A 20429-nucleotide genomic window follows, 5' to 3' on the forward strand; every position below is an offset into this window, starting at 1 on the left:
CTGGGACCTAGAATCTATATCAAATGCTTTGAGCAGAACAACTTAACAACCAGGAGACAGAAATGTAGAGGCTGCAGGTGGTAGCAATGCCAACAGGAATGATGCCTATACCCACAAGACGACAAGGCGGAACCTGCAGTGGTAGCAGTGAGTTCTGGGATGAGGCTGACATCCAAGAGACAGAAAGGCGGAGGCTGCAGTGGTAGAGTGAGAGCTGGATGGAGGTTTATACCCACAAGACAAAAAGCGGAGCCTGCAGTGATAGCATTGAGAGCTGGAATGAGGCTTTCATCCAAGAGACAGAAAGGTGGAGGCTGCAGTGGTAGCAGTGAAAGCTAGACTGATGCTTACATCCAAGAGACAGAAAGGTGGAGGCTGCAGTAGTAGCATTGAGAGCTGTAATGAGGCTTTCATCCAAGAGACAGAAAGGCGGAAGCTGCAGTGGTAGCAGTGAGAGCTAGACTGAGGCTGACATCCAAGAGACAGAAAGGCGGAGCCTACAGTGGTTGCAATGAGAGCTGAAATTACACTATTTGTTAAGTATTACTGGTGGTAATTATCAAAACGATGTATTCTCTAAAGTGAGTTGGGCGGGAAGACATGGCTAAATTGTTTAGTTTACAATGCAAGTATGTGTGGGATAGTTAATACAAAAGAGAACTAATAACACAGGGGTGGTCTATGGTGGTAATTTTCCTCTTAGAGCAGTTATGCTAGCAAAAGAAGAATAATTCTACTCATTAGTATATTGATTACACTACGCTACTTATCTGATTACACTGGACATTGCAATTAGGCAATTCCTTTAATTCCTCATTTTTGCTATTTGACTACTAGTCCCAATGCTTGCCAAAATATTTTTCTTTCTCTCTTTTCATGGCATTATCTTTAGGACTATATCATCCCTCACCCATCCTGCAACACACACCTCTGTCCACATTGCCCCTTCATTACTTCACTCACCTCTAGTGAACACTCATGAACTCTTTTGCTATTTAAATTCAATAACTTTAACAGCCTCACCCTGCCGCCAGAAACTAAAAGGACACACATCTTACAATCATCTTTCCTACCTTTCTTCCTCCCTGCTTCTATTAGCTGGTGATATATCACCTAATCCAGGTCCCCCTCACTTCTCCCACACACATATATCTGAACACTATAGAAATCTGGCAAACCTCAAACACATCACCTGTCTCACCTCTCTTCCAAAGTCCTTTAGATGTGCCCTTTGGAATGCACGCTCTGTTTGTAACAAACTTACCTCCGTACATGATCTCTTCCTCTCATACAACCTCAACCTTCTAGCAATAACAGAAACATGGCTCACGCAATCAGACACTGCCTCACCTGCAGCCCTTTCACATGGTGGTCTCCATTTCACCCACACCCCCAGACCAGGAGGCAGACAAGGAGGGGGGGTTGGACTACTTCTCTCCCCACAGTGCACATTCACAGTTCTACCAAGTGTCCCATCACTCACATTCACATCTTTTGAAGTACATGCTGTTAGGATTTTTAACCCATTCTCTATGCGTGTTGCTGTCATCTATCGCCCCCCTGGTCCACACCAACAATTTCTTGAACACTTCTCTGCATGGCTCCCTTACTTCTTATCTACTGATATCCCCACCATCATCATGGGTGATTTCAACATCCCTATTTCTAATCCACGTTCCAATGCTGCTTCCAAACTACTCTCTCTAACCTCCTCACTGACCTCTCCCAGTGGATTGAATCTGCTGCTCATCAGGATGGCCACTGTCTTGATCTTGTTTTCTCTAGACTATGCTCAGTTTCTAATTTCCTTAACACTCCTTTCCCCCTCTCGGATCATCACCTTATTAGCTACGCGCTCACCCCCAGTTCTTTACCCTCCCTGGTGTCAAACTCTTCCAAGCCTCCTCGTACCCGCAGGAATATCAACGCTATTGATTTTTAACAGTTTCCCACCTCTCTCCAACACCTTCTCTTCCTTCTCTTCCTCTCTTTTGTACCACCCTCTGACACTCTCTCTTCATTTGATCCCACAAATGAAGAGGAAGTTTCTACTCTCTTCTCATCTTCCTACTCTACCTCCTGTCCTCTTGATCCCATTCCCTCACAAATGGGTATGTCCCTGTCTCCTGTGCTCATTCCCCCTCTAACTAAAATCTGTAATCTATCTCTTTCTACTGGTATTTTTCCATCTATATTCAAGCATGCAGTGATTACTCCCATTTTAAAAAAACAGAATTCTGACCCTAACGCTCTTATAAATTACCGCCCCATCTCCCAGCTCCCATGCCCCTCCAAGCTTCTCGAGAGAATTGCCTACACACGTCTCACACACTTTCTTACAGAAAACAACTTATTGGATCCTCTGCAGTCAGGCTTTCGCTCTCAACACTCCACAGAGACTGCGCTGACCAAAGTTGTCAATGATTTGATCACTGCAAAAAATAATAACCAATACTCTCTTCTAATTCTCCTGGATCTCTCTGCTGCATTTGACACTGTTGACCACTCTCTCCTCATACAAATGCTGCAATCCCTAGGTCTTGAAGGCACTGTCCTATCCTGGTTCTCATCCTACCTATCTAATCGCTCTTTCAGTGTTAATTTCTCTGGATCCACCTCTGCTCCGCTTCCTTTATCAGTTGGAGTTCCACAGGGCTCAGTCCTAGGTCCTCTGCTATTCTCTATCTACACCACTTCTCTTAGAAAACTAATAAGCTCCTTTGGATTTCAGTATCATCTCTATGCGGATGATACACAAATTTATCTATCCTCTCCTGATCTTTCACCATCTGTGTTGTATCGCATTACTGACTGTCTTTCTGCCATTTCATCTTGGATGTCTTCTCGCCAACTCAAACTCAATCTTTCAAAAACTGAATTAATAGTATTCCCACCCAAGAAAAGAAGCTTCCTGCCTGACATTTCTATTTCTGTCGATAACATGACCATAAATGCCACCCCGCAAGCTCGTTGCCTAGGTGTAATCCTTGATTCACAACTGTCGTTTATTCCCCACATCAACTCTATATCTAAATCCTGTTACATACACCTAAAGAACATTTCCAGAATACGCACATATCTGACACAAGACACCGCAAAAACATTAATTCATGCACTCATCATCTCCCGCATCGACTATTGCAATTCCCTCCTTACTGGTCTTCCCAAAGTCAGACTTGAACCCCTACAATCTATTTTGCACGCAGCGGCTAGACTGATTTTCCTTACAAACCGTTATTCCTCTGCTGAGCCACTCTGTCAGTCTCTACATTGGCTGCCTGTATTTCAACGAATCCAATATAAAATTCTTCTACTAACATACAAGGCCATCAACAAAATTGCACCGACATACATTTCCTCACTTGTCTCGAAATATATCCCTACTCGACACCTCCGTTCTGCACAAGATCTACGTCTCTCCTCCACTCTCATCACAACCTCCCATTCTCGGTTACAGGATTTTTTCCGGGCTGCACCTACTTTGTGGAATTCCCTCCCTCGCACAGTAAGACTTTCCTCTAGTCTTCAAACCTTCAAGTGTTCACTAAAAACCCACCTCTTCAGACAAGGTTATTATATTCCTCAACCATCAACTTAATTTCCCTAGATTACCCTATTGCCATCCTCTACACTGCTAACGCAAGACAACAACCTTCTGACCAACATTGCAACACACACAGCCCACTCAGTACTTTTACCTTTGCAGTCTGGCTGGTCCATTGTGCAATATGATGTAGCACATGCCCTTGTGTTTCTAACTCCCATTGTCCTAAATATTGTAAGCTTTCGAGCAGGGTTCTCTTACCTCTCTGTCTGTATGTATTACCCAGTATTGTCTTATTAATGTTTGTTCCCAATTGTAAAGCGCTACGGAATTTGCTGGCGCTATATAAATAAATGTTGATGATGATGATTGATTAAAAAAAACAGTGATTTTTGCTTCTGTATTAATCTGTATAGCACCACTCCTATATACCATACAAGGTCAGACAGACACGTTTATTCTCGTGAGATAAAAAATATGTCCAACTTCTATTTGTAATGGACTTGTTTGTTTTCTATTTCCTTTATATAAGGTATTCAGTATAAATAACTGAAGCACAGAGGTTTGGGATTATTAGTTCATTGATCATATTTTTATTTAAAAATCTTGCACCGACTATTTGCTGTATAACTCCACTGGTGAAGAGCCTTCATAAGCTGTAATAGTTGAACAGACCCTCTGACCCCTTGCTGTTCTGATCCCAGCAGTGGGTATGGAATAAGTTCTATTGAGTGTTTTGACCAATGACCAGATTATAACACTGCTAGTCTCTTCACTCCATAAATCAGATCTCCCTCGCAACCAATCTGATTATGTAATTTTAACCTGGTAATGAAACTGCTAGAGCTTATATAGAAGGGTGGTTTTTTTTCTTCTAGCATTCTAAAGGTGTATTGTATGCCTGTAATGCAATAGTAATATGTGGTGTTCTGGACTTTAATGAAATGTAAAAGGAAAACTTGCATAAAGGCATGCCTGAATTTCTCTGCATATCAGCCTGAAAAGTATATTCATTTTTTTTTCAAGGTCCTGAATGCTGTAAATTAGCACTGACCAGGTGGTGGAGCCATTAGACGGAACTGAGACTAGGGGCCAGATTTACTAAACTGCGGGTTTGAAAAAGTGGGGATGTTGCCTATAGCAACCAATAAGATTCTAGCTGTCATTTTGTAGAAAGCACTAAATGAATGAAAGCTAGAATCTGATTGGTTGCTATAGGCAACATCCCCACTTTTTCAAACCCGCAGCTTAGTAAATCTAGCCCTAGGTCTTTAGCCAAAATTATGTAAAGTTCAACTATTATGTAGCATTATTGTGATGCATCTCTGGAAAATTGGACTATTTTTGTTTCAAAGCATTAATTTAGTGCAAACACTCTACCCCCAACCCCCCCCCCCCCTCCAAAACAAAATGAAACACAATGTTCCTTGCATTGGGGAATGACTTTTCTGTTTGGTATAAGTAACATGCAGTAAATATGTGTTCATTTATTTATTTTTTCAGAGTTTGGGCTGTTACCCTGTGGAGTTGGAGAGAGGACCTAGGGGCTTTGGGTTTAGCCTCCGTGGAGGCAAAGAGTACAACATGGGGTTATTCATTCTCCGCCTTGCAGAAGATGGGCCTGCGATCAAAGATGGACGCATTCATGTATGTAACACTTGAAGCTTATGCCTTCCTTGTTGTCCAACCTCCAGATTGTGTAATAACTAAAGGCATGTAAATGCTTAATGATGTAAAACAATAAAGTTGCAGGAGGCCTGTTTCAAATTCTTCCTGCTGTATCGATATAACAGTTTTATTATAAACCCTGTATAGTTCTCCCATCTAAAATTGTGGAATATGTTGATTATATAGAGGGATGCTAAGTGGGTGTTTTCCTAACACTTCCTACTACATTCTTGCAAATATTTTCTCGTAGGAATGCTGTCCCTGCTTGTTTATCCTTTAATATGCCACTATTATGAATGCAATAAATGTTTTCAAGATTTACTAGCAATAGTAATTTGATTGTTACCCATTGTGTGACTTTAGAGTATTCCATACTTGCCAACTCTCCCGTAATGTCCGGGAGACTCCCGCATTTTGCGAGAGTCTCCCGGACGAGTGTGGCAATCTCCCTGATTGTAAGTGGGAAAAAATCAGTTTAAACGCCGCGATTCACCCGGAATCGCGGCGTTTAGCCCCGCCCCCGCTGTAAAATGACGCGATTTGCGTCATTCCGTAACGGGGGCGGGGCCAAAATGACGCGATTTCGCCGCCCCGCCCCCTGCACGCCCACCTCCCAGCCAGCATCTTCCGGAAAAAGAAAAAGAAATGTTGGCAAGTATGGAGTATTCTTATGTCCCAGTTCTGCAGAATGTCAGTTGTGTTAGAAGCATAATAAATTTTCACAGCAGACCAAGGTCTTCCGAGCACAATATTAGGATTGGAGATAAATTTGGTACCAGGTATTATTAGACCATGCACTATTTTGTTGTCCAAGTATTTTTCATAAGATTCAATGATTATTAAAGTAAAGTGGCCGTGACTTTGGGACGAATTGAGGATTGAGTTTACGTGATAACTCTTGTACCTCTCCAGCTTTCCCTAAAGCGAGCTTGCAGTTTTAAAGTAACATTGCATGGCATCAATTTGCAGACCCTGAGAAAGAAGATTTCTGCAATATCTGCTGTAGGGAGCTACATAATATCTGTAGCGTTGTAGATGGCTTTTCTTATAAAGCATGTTTTGTATAGAAAGCTCATTATTTTATAACTGATCTGGGGAAAATCAGATGACTTATCCTGTATCACAACCAGGCGCGGGCTGGGAGAGCTCGGCCCGGGGGCGCACAGGCGGCCGCATCGCGTGTCACATTATGCGGCCGTCTGTGTGCTGGACGCAGCCGCATCGCGTGTTTTGCGATGCAGCCGCGGATAATGTGCTAAAAATTTGACCTCCTGGGGAGTTGGGGTCGGCCCAAACAGGGGTCGGACTGAGCGGCCCGGGGGGCCGATGCCCCCCTGCCCCCCGGCCCAGCCCGCCCCTGATCACAACATAGCAATATATTATAGATTTGAAGCTTGTGACTGCCTTGTCTACCTGTGTTAATACCCAGTCTTGTTTTATTACTGTATACAGTTAGAAAGCCATACAGGGTTTGCTGGAGCTATAGAAGTAAATGTTCAATAATAAGTATAATGTTGATAATATTTAGTTTTGGTACATTTTTGTAACAGCTAACATTAGGGTAACAAAATTAGTAGTATTGTGATAAATACTTAATACATAGGAGAGAATTGTGTTATGTTTGATTTGTTGAAGTTTAATGCTAGTCTCTACTAGAGCCCGTCACTGAGGTACTGTCCTGTCTACCTGATCATAACCCACTTACCAACCCTTGCTGGGGATCAGCTTCTACCATAGCTGGCAAGTTGGCTCCATCTCTTGTAGACAGCATAGAGGAGATAGTTATTTTATGTTATGCTTGCACAGAGGGGAGCAGAGTCTTCTGGTCACTGTGCTGCAATGTAAGAGCAGAGTATTGCCATTAAACACCCTAATAAGCGTCTATTCTACCAATGTTCTGCTGGAATGGCCGGCATAGTGGGTATCCATTGTTGTGGTGCCCAGATGTAGAATGGGCTGGTCCAGATTATAGAGGCCCATGAATGGGGTGGTCTAGGCCACAGGGAAAAAAAATATGAACTATGCAGAATAGCCTGCTTTACATGTTATTGGAACATTAAAATAAAAGCTGTTTTTTTTTTCTGGTACAGTAGGGTTGAGAGGGGGGATGGTTCAGCTATGAATCCTGTGTAAAGTAAAGAGGTGCTGGAAACCATAGCAGTCAATTAGTTTGTGACACTTCTTTTTCTAAAAATTTTTAGAAAATGAAAGCAAGTATCTACTTGTTTGCTGTGTGTCACAACAGAGCTTTTTATCTATATAATAAATGTTCCCAAATGTAACTTGAGACATTTGACAGCCAAGTTAAGTGCAGGGTGTTATGCCCGAGAGAGTATAAGAGATTAATGTAGATAAATCAAGTAAATTGACTGGTATTCTTTTGTAATACAAATCTGGGGCTTACCATATACCATTGCTCTAACACTTTTAATAATATAGAGCTCTGCCAATGTGATTTGCAACAAATGTAATGGTGTTGCGGAAATATCCAGATATCAGGAATCCTTTAGAAAATCATTCCTGATGTCTGGCATGATTAAAGATCTGGGAACATGTTAAATTTTATACGTAATCTTCGAGGTAAAGAGGAATGTTATCTGATTTATTTGTGTGGTTTTATGGGTCCGTTCCACCTGTCTCTCTGGATTTCCATCTGCAATAATACCCGTGCTAGTCCAAGCTCACAGACTGTGTCTACACCATGTATGCCTTTTCTCTTTCCTTCACTAACTCCCTTTGACTGTAATATTTGTAGAGGGTTTTTTTTCTTCTGTTGAACCTCTAAATTAGTACATCTTGGCCTAAGGAACACATTTTGTTTTTGTTAGTATGAATGGTGTTATGATAGCGCATAGTTAAGCATAGTTAAGATAGGAAAAAGGTAGGCACCCTGTGGCTGTTAAACCTTTGTAGGACTACAAATCCAAGCATGCTGTTCCAGACAAGAGTCACATGATACAGTATGGGGTAGGAAAACACAAAGGCATTTAAATTCCTTCGCTCCACATTATAAACTCTATCGTTTCTTGTACAAAGTAAATATGTTTGGACACTGATTTAGTGGGGATGTAGTTCAGTAACAAATGTTTGCGTAATAGTGTAGAGCAGGGTTTCCTAAACCCAGTCCTCAGGGCTCCCCTAACAGTGCAGGTTTTCCATATCTCCTTGCTGGAGGACAGGTGTATTCATTACTGACTGACACATTGTAACAGATCCACAGGTGGTCCTAATTATGTCACATGTGATCCGGAAAACCTGCACTGTTGGGGAGCCCTGAGGACTGGGTTTGGGAAACCCTGGTGTAGAGTATTTGCAGGAGTATTGTCTTAGGAGAGGCCAAGTTGCTTTGTAATTGGTAGGTTGAAGACGAAAATGACTGTCTCTTAAGTCAACCATAATTTACCACACTATTTATCCTGCTGCCATTTCGGTGAGACACATTCTACTTCTGTTGTTATGGTTACCCCTGTGCCTGCGGTTTTGTTACAGCTGGTTGCAAGGGTAAAATTGGTATTTATTCCCTGTCCTAGGAAACAAATGACTGTCAAAACCTATATGGTTCTGTTTTATTTCTTTCGATATCGATGGGGGTATAGATAAAGATGGGGATGTAGAGATTTTGTATATATTGTATACAATATAGATAATTTATTATCCTTTTTATTAGCTTTTGTTACATAGCGTCTGCATATTATACATTTCAGAGAATATCTATTTAATCATTAACATCGGACTTGCCCCATTGGAGCTTACACTCTAAGTTCTCAATCACACAAACACACACACACTCGTGTGGTTGTTAATGGTGACCGCTTCTTCACTGCTTCGGGAGAGAATGTCGCCAATCCTGTCACAGAGGTGAGACCCCCAAAGAGAGACAAGACCCCAAGTAACTGGACACTTTTAAAGGAATGATCTTTATTTTCAAGATTCAGGGGAATGGTGAAGTCACAGTCATAGAGCTTGACTGCTTACAACACTAATAAATTACCATATAAATGACTCTAAATAGATTGGTACAACATTAATAAATAAATAATAATAATAAATAATTACCATATAAATGATTCTACAAAGAACAATCTTCATATAATGCTTAATATATGACTCTAGAGAACAATTTTAAAATTTCTGATAAATAATTTTAGTACTCATTACTGTTCTACTAGACACTTTTTTTTTTTTTTTATATATATATATATAAATTAAACATATACAAAGGCTGTTTCTATTTAAACCAAATATATCCAAAACTATTTCATGGCTATTAATGTTCAGTTTCATTATTAATTGCCCTGTGGTTCTAAGGTATAGTAACTCTTTACTATTAGGTTCAGTTTCTGCCTCTCTATAACAATGTCTCTTAGTTGTTCGTGCAAACACTGAGAGGTTTTCTCCTGGCTTAGGCTCACAACTTACTGTGGGTGCCGTGTCACTGAGTAGAGACCTATTTGTATCTTTCTTTTTATACCTTTCTCTGCACCTCTTCGCTCACTTGTCTCTGTCTCTTACTCCTGTTTCTTTCTCTACTCCCCCTCAGACTTGCTGCTGCACCCTTACTGCTCTGCATTTATCTCACTGTGTCCCTTCACCAATACTTATACTTTCACCTCATTTCATTACCACCCTTTACATTTCTATTAATGTTCTGTTACCCTCTCCCTCTCTCTGCTCCTCAGTTTTGTGGCTGCTTTCTCTTCTCCCTCCAGCTCTCAACTGACTCTGATGAGCGGTTGTTTTTCTTTTCTTTTTTTCTTTTTTTTTCAAGCCCCTTGCAGTGGTCGAAGTGGCAGTATGGAAGATGTAAGTGACTGGAATTTGATAGTTTTACAATGAAGGTGATATGCCACTGTACGCCAACCTATTTTGACCACTAGTCTTCAAACTTAATCTGATTGGGGAGCTGTGGAGCAACGACAGGAGGTTTGCTTCAATCACATGAAGGGGGGGTGGGGTTTGTGTTGAAAGTCAGACACGTGATTGCAGCCTGTTTTCTTGCCCTGCTAGTGGCTGGTGGTTCACAGATTGTTTCTCCCTTTTGTTACATTGACAGCTATATATATTTAACCAGATCCCACTGGTCACCACGGTATTTCCTTACTCTTGCACACAATCGTATTCCACAAAATTGAATTCATATTATCCCTACATTTTATTAATAATAGAAAAAAAAGGTTTCTCATACCATCAAGCAATAAAAATGGGGATCTTCTTTTGTATTGCATATAATACTCCTAAAGATGCTCAGGTGGTTGCAGCCATGCCGCCAGCCTAGCCTCAGCTCAGAAAGAATCATATTGCACAAAGATCATTAAGTCAGAATAGGAAGAATGGGTGCGGTCCATGGAGGGGACTGGAGGGAAATCAAGTGCTTGTAAATGGCTAACCATACTCCGTGGGCTAGGTTCACCCCATCACTTGGTAGGCCCCCTGCAATCACTCCTACCATGATGGAGGGGTGGGACGCCAGTGTTCTCTGTCACCTAGGGCAATAAAATTACTAGTTTAAATCTGAGTATAACACACATCACATCTTGAGTTATTTAATATGAAAGCAAAGTTCAAACTAGTAGTAATACAGCATTTATAAAGCAATGATGATTTAATAGCGATGGTGAGCCAAAGTGAAACAGGTTGTACCTAGGGCTCCTGACTAGTCCATATATTAAGCTTGCAAAAGGGCATGTTATTTCATTCTCAAAATGCCAGCATTGGATAACTACATAAGAATTTAAATCCCCCCATATTTACACTGTGATTGTCAGTTGCCTGTAGTGATAATGTATCAATATACATCAGAAAACTATTTAAAATCACATTTTACTGTAGATATGTTTTCCAGTAATCCCTCTTTACCTGACTTTTTGTTTTTCTCAAAATGCCAAAATTTGAAACCTGGGTGCATCTCTTTATATACGGAAATGCATCGTGTATTACCCTGCTGTGACTGTAGGTTGTTCTATTTGTTACTCAGATGTGTATGCAGTGATTGATTCAGCACACACAGGATGTTTCTTGCTAGTCAGATTGCTTTTACTGTAAGCTGAGTCACTGCCTCTCAACTCACAGTTCAATAAACAAACGTCAGCTAAATCTACAAGTTATTTTTATTACCTTTTATTGGAGCTTCAGGCCCTCACTGTCAGTATGAGGAAAAACGACAGGAATGGACGCTGTGGCATCGCATAGGTCAGCATTCTGCAGACAGAATTCTATGGTACCAGATGTGCAGTATCTGTAAATTACAGGTTCCTATGTACAGTCAGGTTTTTTCCAAAATCAAATATCACTAACACTAACTACTACAGCTGTTATCGTGCTGATTTTGAGGCCAAAATGGCATCTTTACTAGACCGAGCTGAAAGGTGGTAATTGCAACAATTTAAGCAAAAGAAAAATGTTTTGTAAGAAACCATTGTTTTCTTACATTCATATAATTTATTGATATAATTTACAGTTTTGTTTTTTTCACTTGTTCTAAAGAGAACATTCCCAACACATTTATTGTACACGAAGAGCAAAACACATTTTGACTATTGATGAGCAGCAGGTTCTCCTAACCAGAGTAACTATATTGCATGTGTGGTTTGCGTCAAAGCTCCTCAACATTTAATATGTTTCCCCAATAAGAGAGAGATTTGACATATTATATGTGTTGTACACCACAGGACAATCACTTATTCTTAATAATACAAGCATTTTGTAGGTTGCAGTCTTGGAGGTCTTAGGTGTTAGAATTGTAGTCATTAAAAAATGGAAAAATGATCTTGCTCCAAGATTTCTTCATCACTTTAGTATGTACACTTGTTTATGGGGTTACAGTCTTCTTTACACGTGTGTTTTATTGCAGTTGTCTACCCATTGCATTTGTCTAAACAACAGAAGATATCTATTGCTCTTTGTCAGAAAGCACTCTGTCAGGAGAGAGGGTTTGTGTCCCACCCCATGACCCTTCATAATCATATTAACAAACTCTGGGTGTTGCAACGTCAGTGTCTGTGGTATGAAAATTACCCCATGCCTGGTGATAACCCAGTAGAAATAGATTGGATAATTATCAGATATGCTAGTATATACCGCTGGAATTTGACTGCAGGTGACCTCTATTGACCTGTGTTTTGTCATTATTTTCCAACCTCACAAGCCAACCTCAGTGAATCCAGTGGCCATATAATGCTTCAAGTTCGTCTCAATTAGTCATTACAGACACTCCAAAACCGACATGCAGTTTAAACAAAACAAAACACAGCTACAAGTTATTTTAATTGTCAGGTTGCAAAAACATTCTTTGAAAGAGCTTTCACATATATTCAAACAAACTGTACTGTGAAATATTTTTATATTCTATGTTATTTTACCAGTTGGCTTTGGTATTACAAGTGAATAAAATTAAATGATTTTGAAAACAGGTTTATTATAGAGACTCAAAGTATATTGAGTAACAGATGTTTTTTTTTTTGGTAGGAATATTTTTAGACTTTACTTGGGGCTACTTTTCTAGCAAACTTTAATGCCGTGATTTGTAGTAAGGAAATTTGTGTATATTGTTGGAATAAATTTTTACATTTCCTTCTAAATTGTTTAGCATTGATTGTCAGCACTTGTGTATTGCAAAAAAATAATATGCCCTCTATTGTTGATAATACAGAGAATAGATTTTTGCCTTTGTTTTCAATCTCCTATGGTTAATGTTACTCTACCTGTGGCCTTGTGCTTTTGTGGTCAAAAAGTTGCTACAGGAGTTGTAATTGTTGTGTTCTGCCTTTCACGTTGACACATTGAGATCTTTTTATTTTTTTGTGCCCTTCGTCTTATATATCTTATATGGCTCATATTAATTATGTTTTGTTAGGTTGGGGACCAGATAGTTGAAATTAATGGAGAACCAACGCAAGGCATCACTCACACTCGAGCCATTGAGCTGATCCAAGCTGGTGGGACCAAAGTTCTCCTCTTACTGAGACCGGGAACAGGGCTTATTCCAGACCATGGTGAGTATATGCCTTGTTGCTGTATTACCCTCAGTGCTGCTATGTATTTCTTACAGCTGGGTTTACGGTTATAAGCAAGGGGGGGTGACTAAGATAGGTGCAAGGGGCGCAGCTGCTGTAGGGCCCACCTTCTGGTTTGAAACCCTATCTGTTAAGTTTTTCACATTTGGGTGGTACATGGTGACCCTTACAAACTTTTTTTATGGGGCCCACAAATGCCTAGTTACGTCCCTGGCTATAAAAATTAAGAAGTGTGCAGAACTTTTTTAATGACCCAAGATTCATGTAATGAACATAACTGGACATTTGTTCTTTTCAGTTGCTAAAAGGTTGGTGAAACAATTCTCTTTAATTTTGTTAAAATATAGGGTGGAAAATGCAAAAACATTAGAAATGATTATTCAATATATAAATGTAAAAACGTAGTTTACCTATGTGTCCCTCCTCATTGTTTGTCTTATGCAACTTGAGAAATGAGTGAAGCAACAGAAACCATGGTGCTAACATTTATAGAAACATATGAGATCATCTCTACATGGTCTCAAACAAACCTAATTCAACTGCATTTACAATGACCGGGTTGATGTTTTCTCTCTTCTATTTTATAATAACTGAAATCTTTATTTAGGTGGCTACAAAAAGGTGGCAAGGAAGACGGAGGTATTGCTAGGGATCCAGTGACATGTCCACAATCGGCACATTTGTACTTGCTACTGCCATGCACACAGTATATAAAGTCACTAAAGGAACACTAATCAAAGAGGACATTTCTATTTAATAGCTGTTCTTGTGTTTCACAATAGTTAAAGTACATCAAGCAAGTTGCTATAAATCAATTACAAATTATAGGGCCCTCTTTATACTTCCAGCTTAAAGCAAAGGCCATAACACATTTTAATATATATTATTTTTGCAGATAATAAATGTGATGGTGAGGGTGGCATTATAAGAAGGGAGTACAGTAATAATAAAAACATTATAAGGGGCAGTATTCTTGAAACCGGGCGCTCAACATCAGAACCTAGTAATGCCCATGAAGGAAGTAAACTCCATAATAGGGAGGTGGAATAAGTCAAATGCAGAGTAAAAAATTACGCATCAAATTTTATTTATAATAGTGGTAGTATTACCTGATATATTTTGCCAAATGGTGACTTATTCATTTATTTATTTTATTTTAAAATTTGTATGTGCTGAGAAAATGAAGATATTTTTATATTATTATGCTATCATTTTACTTATTTTGCCTGTTTGGTGCTGCTTTGATATTTTGGATCTGTCATTAACAGACAAAGATAATTGGGAATCAATATGTTAACAGATATTACCAAAGCTGATGGTCTAACTGAGCATTTCTGTACCTGCCACACATTGCTAATGATCGTCTGGTTATAGACTGTTGCTAGCTAAGCTTTGGTGATGTTGGTATTCTGTTCCAGGCTTGTTTTCCTTCTCCTCAGGTTTGGCTCCTTCCAGCCTCTGCTCCTACGTGAAACCTGATCAGCAATAAGGCTTTCTCGTGCTTTTCTTGGTCTTTCCCTTAAAGACTTGGTAAATGTGCATGTCCCATGATTCATCTTTTCACTTCCTCCTCCATCTTCTCGGTGTCTTTTGTCTGCTCTAATTGCAGCTCAGGCTCATTAAATTGCATGTGCACGCGCCGATTAACCAATCGCATCCAGTGGCCTTACTAAGGTACAGAGGTCGCAGGCCTTGGGGAAATTGCTTATAGCGAACGTTAACAATCACATAGTCCCCCATGTTGCAGTAATCTAAGCAGTGGTTTTATTCAGGTTTAGATCTTATTGCTGGTTTTAAATAGATTTTTTTAAAAAAAATAAAAATATATATAACTATTAACTAGTACCCATTCAGATATTTAATTTGAAAAAGTTTTTAACATTATATGTGTATGTGGGGACATCTATGTAAGTGGGTATATCCAACAATGTGTGCTGCAATATTGGCCTTTAGAACTATTAGACTCTAAAGTTACTAATGTTACATGCATGCTTTAAAATGTTGCAAAGACCTGATTGGCTATGAATTTGAAGAACTGTAAAACTTAGTTGTGCTCTGGATTGTATTTCTAATGTAACTTGCACTGGTCACACGAGTGGACCATGTATATGTGTTTGTATTTTAAAACAAGATGTAAAACATCTTACACTGCATGAAATACAGCTTAATGTACTTGGTCTACACTTCTACTTTTATTTATTTTTATTTTACTTTTACATATGAGCACATTTGGCTATGTGCACCCTTTAGCTTGAATTGTCCTGTTGAATTGAAGTTGTCCTGTAGAAAATAGTTGTCTTCGTTAAAGGAAAGTGCACTATATATCATTTACTCTACATGTTGTTGCATTTCAAACTACACACACTCTCATATGGGGTTTTAGCTTCATAAATGCATGGAGTTTTTTTTTTGTTATGAAGGCTTTTAAGTACACAAGGAATGTTCATGAATAATTCCCCTGCACAGTATACTGTATAAGCCATTACATGTCACAAATGTTTACCTCATTTAATTTATTTTTTCTAAAGTGCTTATTGAACAGTCTCAATGCTAACTTTATTTCATTTGTTGCATTTAATTTAGATGATCTGGACGGTATTGATCCTGCATCTACAAATGTAATATATGATGACCTCTCAGCATTTTCATCAACTTCATATGTGGATCCCACTGCTGGAGTTTTTCATTTGCCAGTACCTTATGAGGATTTTTTTGAAGTTCAGGAAACTGAGAAAATGGGTGAGCCAAATGATATACAGCAAATCAAAGAAGTTACTGTATTGCCTAGTGTTAGTGCTCAAGAGAAGAAAGACATTAAGCAAGAAAACCTTCTGTCACCTGTCCAAAACAAAAATCGGCAAAGAGAAAGGTCTGTGAGTCCCAATAATTTAAATAAAAAGAAACCAGTTGAGGCTGGGAAAGAAATTGGCACACGGAGAGGACGATCTGCAAGTCCAAAAAAAGATAGTAAAATATATAAAGAACATCCCCAAAGACTCCAGGGATCTAGACAAACAGACTCTAAAAGAACACAAAAGGAAGTCCGAGATCGATCTTTAAGTCCCAGAAAATCATATAACAAAAATGCAGAGGGTGCTAATGAGGCTTCCACTTACACTAAAGACCAGAGTAGACATAGGAGAAGGTCTGCCAGTCCAAAAAAGGCTTACAAGAAGGAGGAAATAGAGAAAAAAATCATTGGAGAAGAAGAGAAACTGCAAAAACAACAAAACAAGTCCCAGAAACCTAATGTCAAAGCTGAATGTGTTGACCAGCCTAGTGAAAGAAAAGACAAAAAGTCAGTTAGGGAACATAGAGAAGAAAAATCAAAGACACACGAAAAGCATGAAAGACCAAAGAAAGAGGAGAGAGAGGAGAAGCCCAGGAGAGAGGGGAGGGAGGAGAAGCCCAGGAGGGAGGGGAGGGAGGAGAAGCCCAGGAGGGAGGGGAGGGAGGAGAAGCCCAGGAGGGGGGAGAGGGAGGAGAAGCCCAGGAGGGGGGAGAGGGAGGAGAAGCCCAGGAGGGAGGAGAGGGAGGAGAAGCCCAGGAGGGAGGAGAGGGAGGAGAAGCCCAGGAGGGAGGAGAGGGAGGAGAAGCCCAGGAGGGAGGAGAGGGAGGAGAAGCCCAGGAGGGAGGAGAGGGAGGAGAAGCCCAGGAGGGAGGAGAGGGAGGAGAAGCCCAGGAGAGAGGGGAGGGAGGAGAAGCCCGAGAGGGAGGAGAAGCCCAGCAGAGAGGGGAGGGAGGAGAAGCCCATCAGACATGATAAATCCCGAAAAGAAAGCAGAGATGATAAATCTAGTAGAGACTTGCAGCAATCAAAAGGCGAAAGAAAGATAGATGGGCAGCATGAGAAGTCCAGGCGAGAGGGAAGATCAAGTCTTCATGATGTTCATGACAGAAAATCTCTGGAACACAAAAGTAAGTACACTGAGGAAAAATCTCAAAGAAATATTACAGATTATGATAATAGAAAGCAAGAGACTGAATTATTTAAAAAAGGTGGTGGTGGTTATTCCACCGTTAAACAAGAAATGCAAGACCAAGTTCTGAAATCTAAACTATCAGAGAAGAACCACTATGAAGCACCCTCAGTTGCTCTTCATGAGCCACGAACCAAGAATTCTGCAGTCGAAACTGCAGAGAAAACCAAAGATGAAGGAGTGTCTGGGACAGCAGGGAAAAAAACACATCTAAGTCCAGGACCATGGAAAGTGCCCAGCACAAATAAAGTCACAGAAGCTGACACAATGAATATATAGACATCAATCCCATGTGCCGCCAGCTGAGTGCAGCAAATGTATGTTAAAGTTCTTTAACTGCACGAAGGACATTTTGGATTTTGCTTGCAATGAATGGTCTTCCAAAGGCTTGAGATCGACATAACCCTATGAAGGTGTCCTGTTGCACTTTTTGGACATTATGCTGCTATTACAAAATTTGGGACAGTGTTGTACAGATCCTGAACAATTTTTATTTACTTTTTGCCAATGTGATCATAATTCCACTACTTGTGCCAATTTATCTACCTGCTCAGTTTTTTTCCTACTGTGTGTTTGTGTAAAGTCTAAACTAAACTAAGCCAAAAAGGCCTGGCTGAAATATGATTAGCATGTTGCATGTTTACAAACTGTAACAAAACAACATACAGGTTTGTACCTGTCAAAGAAAAGACAATATTGGGATGACATATGGTTGGTTACATGTGACTATCCACTGATGTTTTATATACTGCTTTATCCTGTGTGAAAGTATCATACCACAACAAAGATTGTGTGAAGAACATATTTGAGTCCAGTTACCAACTAGTTTTCTACTTTTAAACCAGTGCTTAACATGTATATGTGTTACTGCAAAAATAGCAGAAGAACAGTTAAATTTTGCACTCATCTTCCCCTGAAGGATTTTTATTCTAATGTACATGATTTAATATGAAAGGAACAAAAAGATATATGTGCAGTAAACTGGGCAGCATGTATCTTATCGGCTTTTGAAATAATGATTTTGCATAACTTAATTATAGTTGTGCGAGGGGAAAACAAGCTTTTTCAGATCAATAAAAAGCAAAGTGTGACTGGGATCAAGATAAGAGATAGAACTCTTTATATGGTGCAATTTCTTACAAAGCAAGAATGGCATTTTTAGAATGCAACTTATCCGTTACAGGTGAAACACTGTGACTGTTGTGGATGCTACCACCACTATTAATATTTTCTTTGTCAGATGACACTTTCTGCAAAATGCATCCCACAACTTAACATCTTAGCAGCTAAAGGACTCCAAGGCAAATTGTTTGTAAATTATGCTGTACCATGTATGTGCATCCACATTTAAGATAGCGTGTAAGAGGTCACAGCTGTCACACATTCCTGCACCTAGTTCATTAGTGTACAGTTCTGTCTTCTTAAAGTGGAACTGCGGTTTATACACAGTGGAAGTATCATGAGAATGCAGCCTATACATTCTCTAGTAACCAGTGACATTACAGGGACACAGGCAGTGTGATCGATGGTAATAACTTCATAAGCTGCATTTTGAATGAATATTTTTAATGAACATTGTTTCAGCCTACACGTATGTCTCCAATGTGTGTAGGCGGCAAGTCCACTTTCAATAGTTAAATGACCCACAAAACCCACAAGTTACTACAGCTACTTTATCAGTGCATGTCACAAGAAATACCCATTTTTATGTTTGCATGTGTTTTGACTTTCTTTTTCCCTTTTAATTAAAAAGTGCAGTGGGCAAATACAGTATTACTGCCATGCCCTATTTTTTTTCAAGTATTTTTGAATGCTGACCTATAATAGAAAGAAAACAAAACACTAAACTCCTTTTTATACGTAGGGAGAGAGCTATTCCCTATTTCAGATTAAAAAATGACTTGAGGGAAGTCTAGTTGGTAGACGGCCATCAGATTGAACACCACAGAATAATCTATATTTGGTGATTTATTTAGTGTTATGTTTCACCCACAAAGCCTTATTAATATTAGGAAACTGTAATTATTTGCCTCAATGTTTGCATGCTATTGAGAGCTATTATAAATGTTCGTCAGTGAACTATACACTTTTACATCATATCAATTTGACTAAAGCAGGTTAAACCCTCAAACACACTTCTGACTTAACTAGGAAGAACAAGTTAATCAAGTGCGTGTGTGTCAAATATCAGGCCATCATCTATACAATATTAGTCTTGAGACTGCATTTTGCTGTAGACTTTTTAAAGACACTAAGCCTAGGGATGGTTCACCTTACCAACATATTGCTATATACCTCTGTTCTTCTGTTTTGTTATGGTGAATGTTGCTCTGCTGTGATTAACTCTTTCATTGCCAGGGTGATTTAATGTCTGCTTCCTCTGCCAACAAAACTGTTAATCCAGATGTTATGCACCTAGCTGATTACTGTGATTTGATCTATTCTGTTTAACATATTCTGATAATTTTCAAAAGTAAATCGTTTTCGAAAGGAACTGGTATTTCCAAATCTCTAAGTAAAGTTGCCTTGAAATATTAATGGAATCAAGAATAGATTTACTGGTTGTAAATGTTTATATAATGTACAGCACCTATAAATATATACATATATCTTTCCAAAATATAGAATAGATCTGTAAAGCAGTTATTTTTTTTTTATATAGATATATATATATATGAGAACAATCCAGTCAATGGCCTTCAGTTCTTGCACTGTAAAATAAAAAAATAAATTGCTGTATAATTTTGGTTTATTTTCAAATAATGCATTATATATTGTATGTGTTCGGCAGAAGCATCATGCAGAATTAGGAACTATTTTGCATTAAAATGAATACATTCATTTGCTTTGTCTCTTGTTATTAAGACCCTTAGCAGGTTTACTAAAGATTAAATTAAATACACATTTTATTTGTCTTTATTTTCATTTAAAATAGTGCACAATATACACATTCAAACAAGATTTAAGTATTAAATTGCTGCACCATGTTCCATTCACAGGTAAGCAGAATAGACTGCATTAACATTGTAATTTGCCTTTATTAAAATACCTAATAAAGAATGCAGTTTAATAATAACCTTGAAAGATTGAATTAAAAATTCTGCTTTTGGGTAAGTTTTTACTGTATAACATTGAGCTCTGTAGTATTTTGGACAAGGTAGCTTATGATTGGAATGTATATTCTATATACACATAGCAATCTCTGAACTGCAAGTGTGGTCATTT

General features: G+C 39.1%; 1 protein-coding gene across 2 annotated transcripts in view; it reads left to right on the forward strand.

Annotated features, from left to right (window-relative positions):
• The window catches only part of MAGI3 (membrane associated guanylate kinase, WW and PDZ domain containing 3), a 254024-nt gene extending 233979 nt beyond the window's left edge, over positions 1-20045 (forward strand). Inside the window, exons 19-22 of one of the 2 annotated variants that reach the window (XM_075196269.1) lie at positions 5048-5191; positions 13065-13203; positions 14664-14754; positions 15808-15938. In XM_075196269.1, coding sequence (XP_075052370.1) covers positions 5048-5191; positions 13065-13203; positions 14664-14713 — 333 coding nt within the window. In that variant the 3' untranslated portion in view covers positions 14714-14754; positions 15808-15938. Of the gene's footprint in view, positions 1-5047; positions 5192-13064; positions 13204-14663; positions 14755-15807 lie in introns of both variants that reach the window. The other variant, XM_075196267.1, reaches the window with a different exon arrangement.
• The last annotated feature ends 384 nt before the right edge of the window (positions 20046-20429 follow it).

Source organism: Mixophyes fleayi, chromosome 2, assembly GCF_038048845.1.
Source record: "Mixophyes fleayi isolate aMixFle1 chromosome 2, aMixFle1.hap1, whole genome shotgun sequence".
In the NCBI taxonomy this organism is placed as follows: Eukaryota; Metazoa; Chordata; class Amphibia; order Anura; family Limnodynastidae; genus Mixophyes; species Mixophyes fleayi.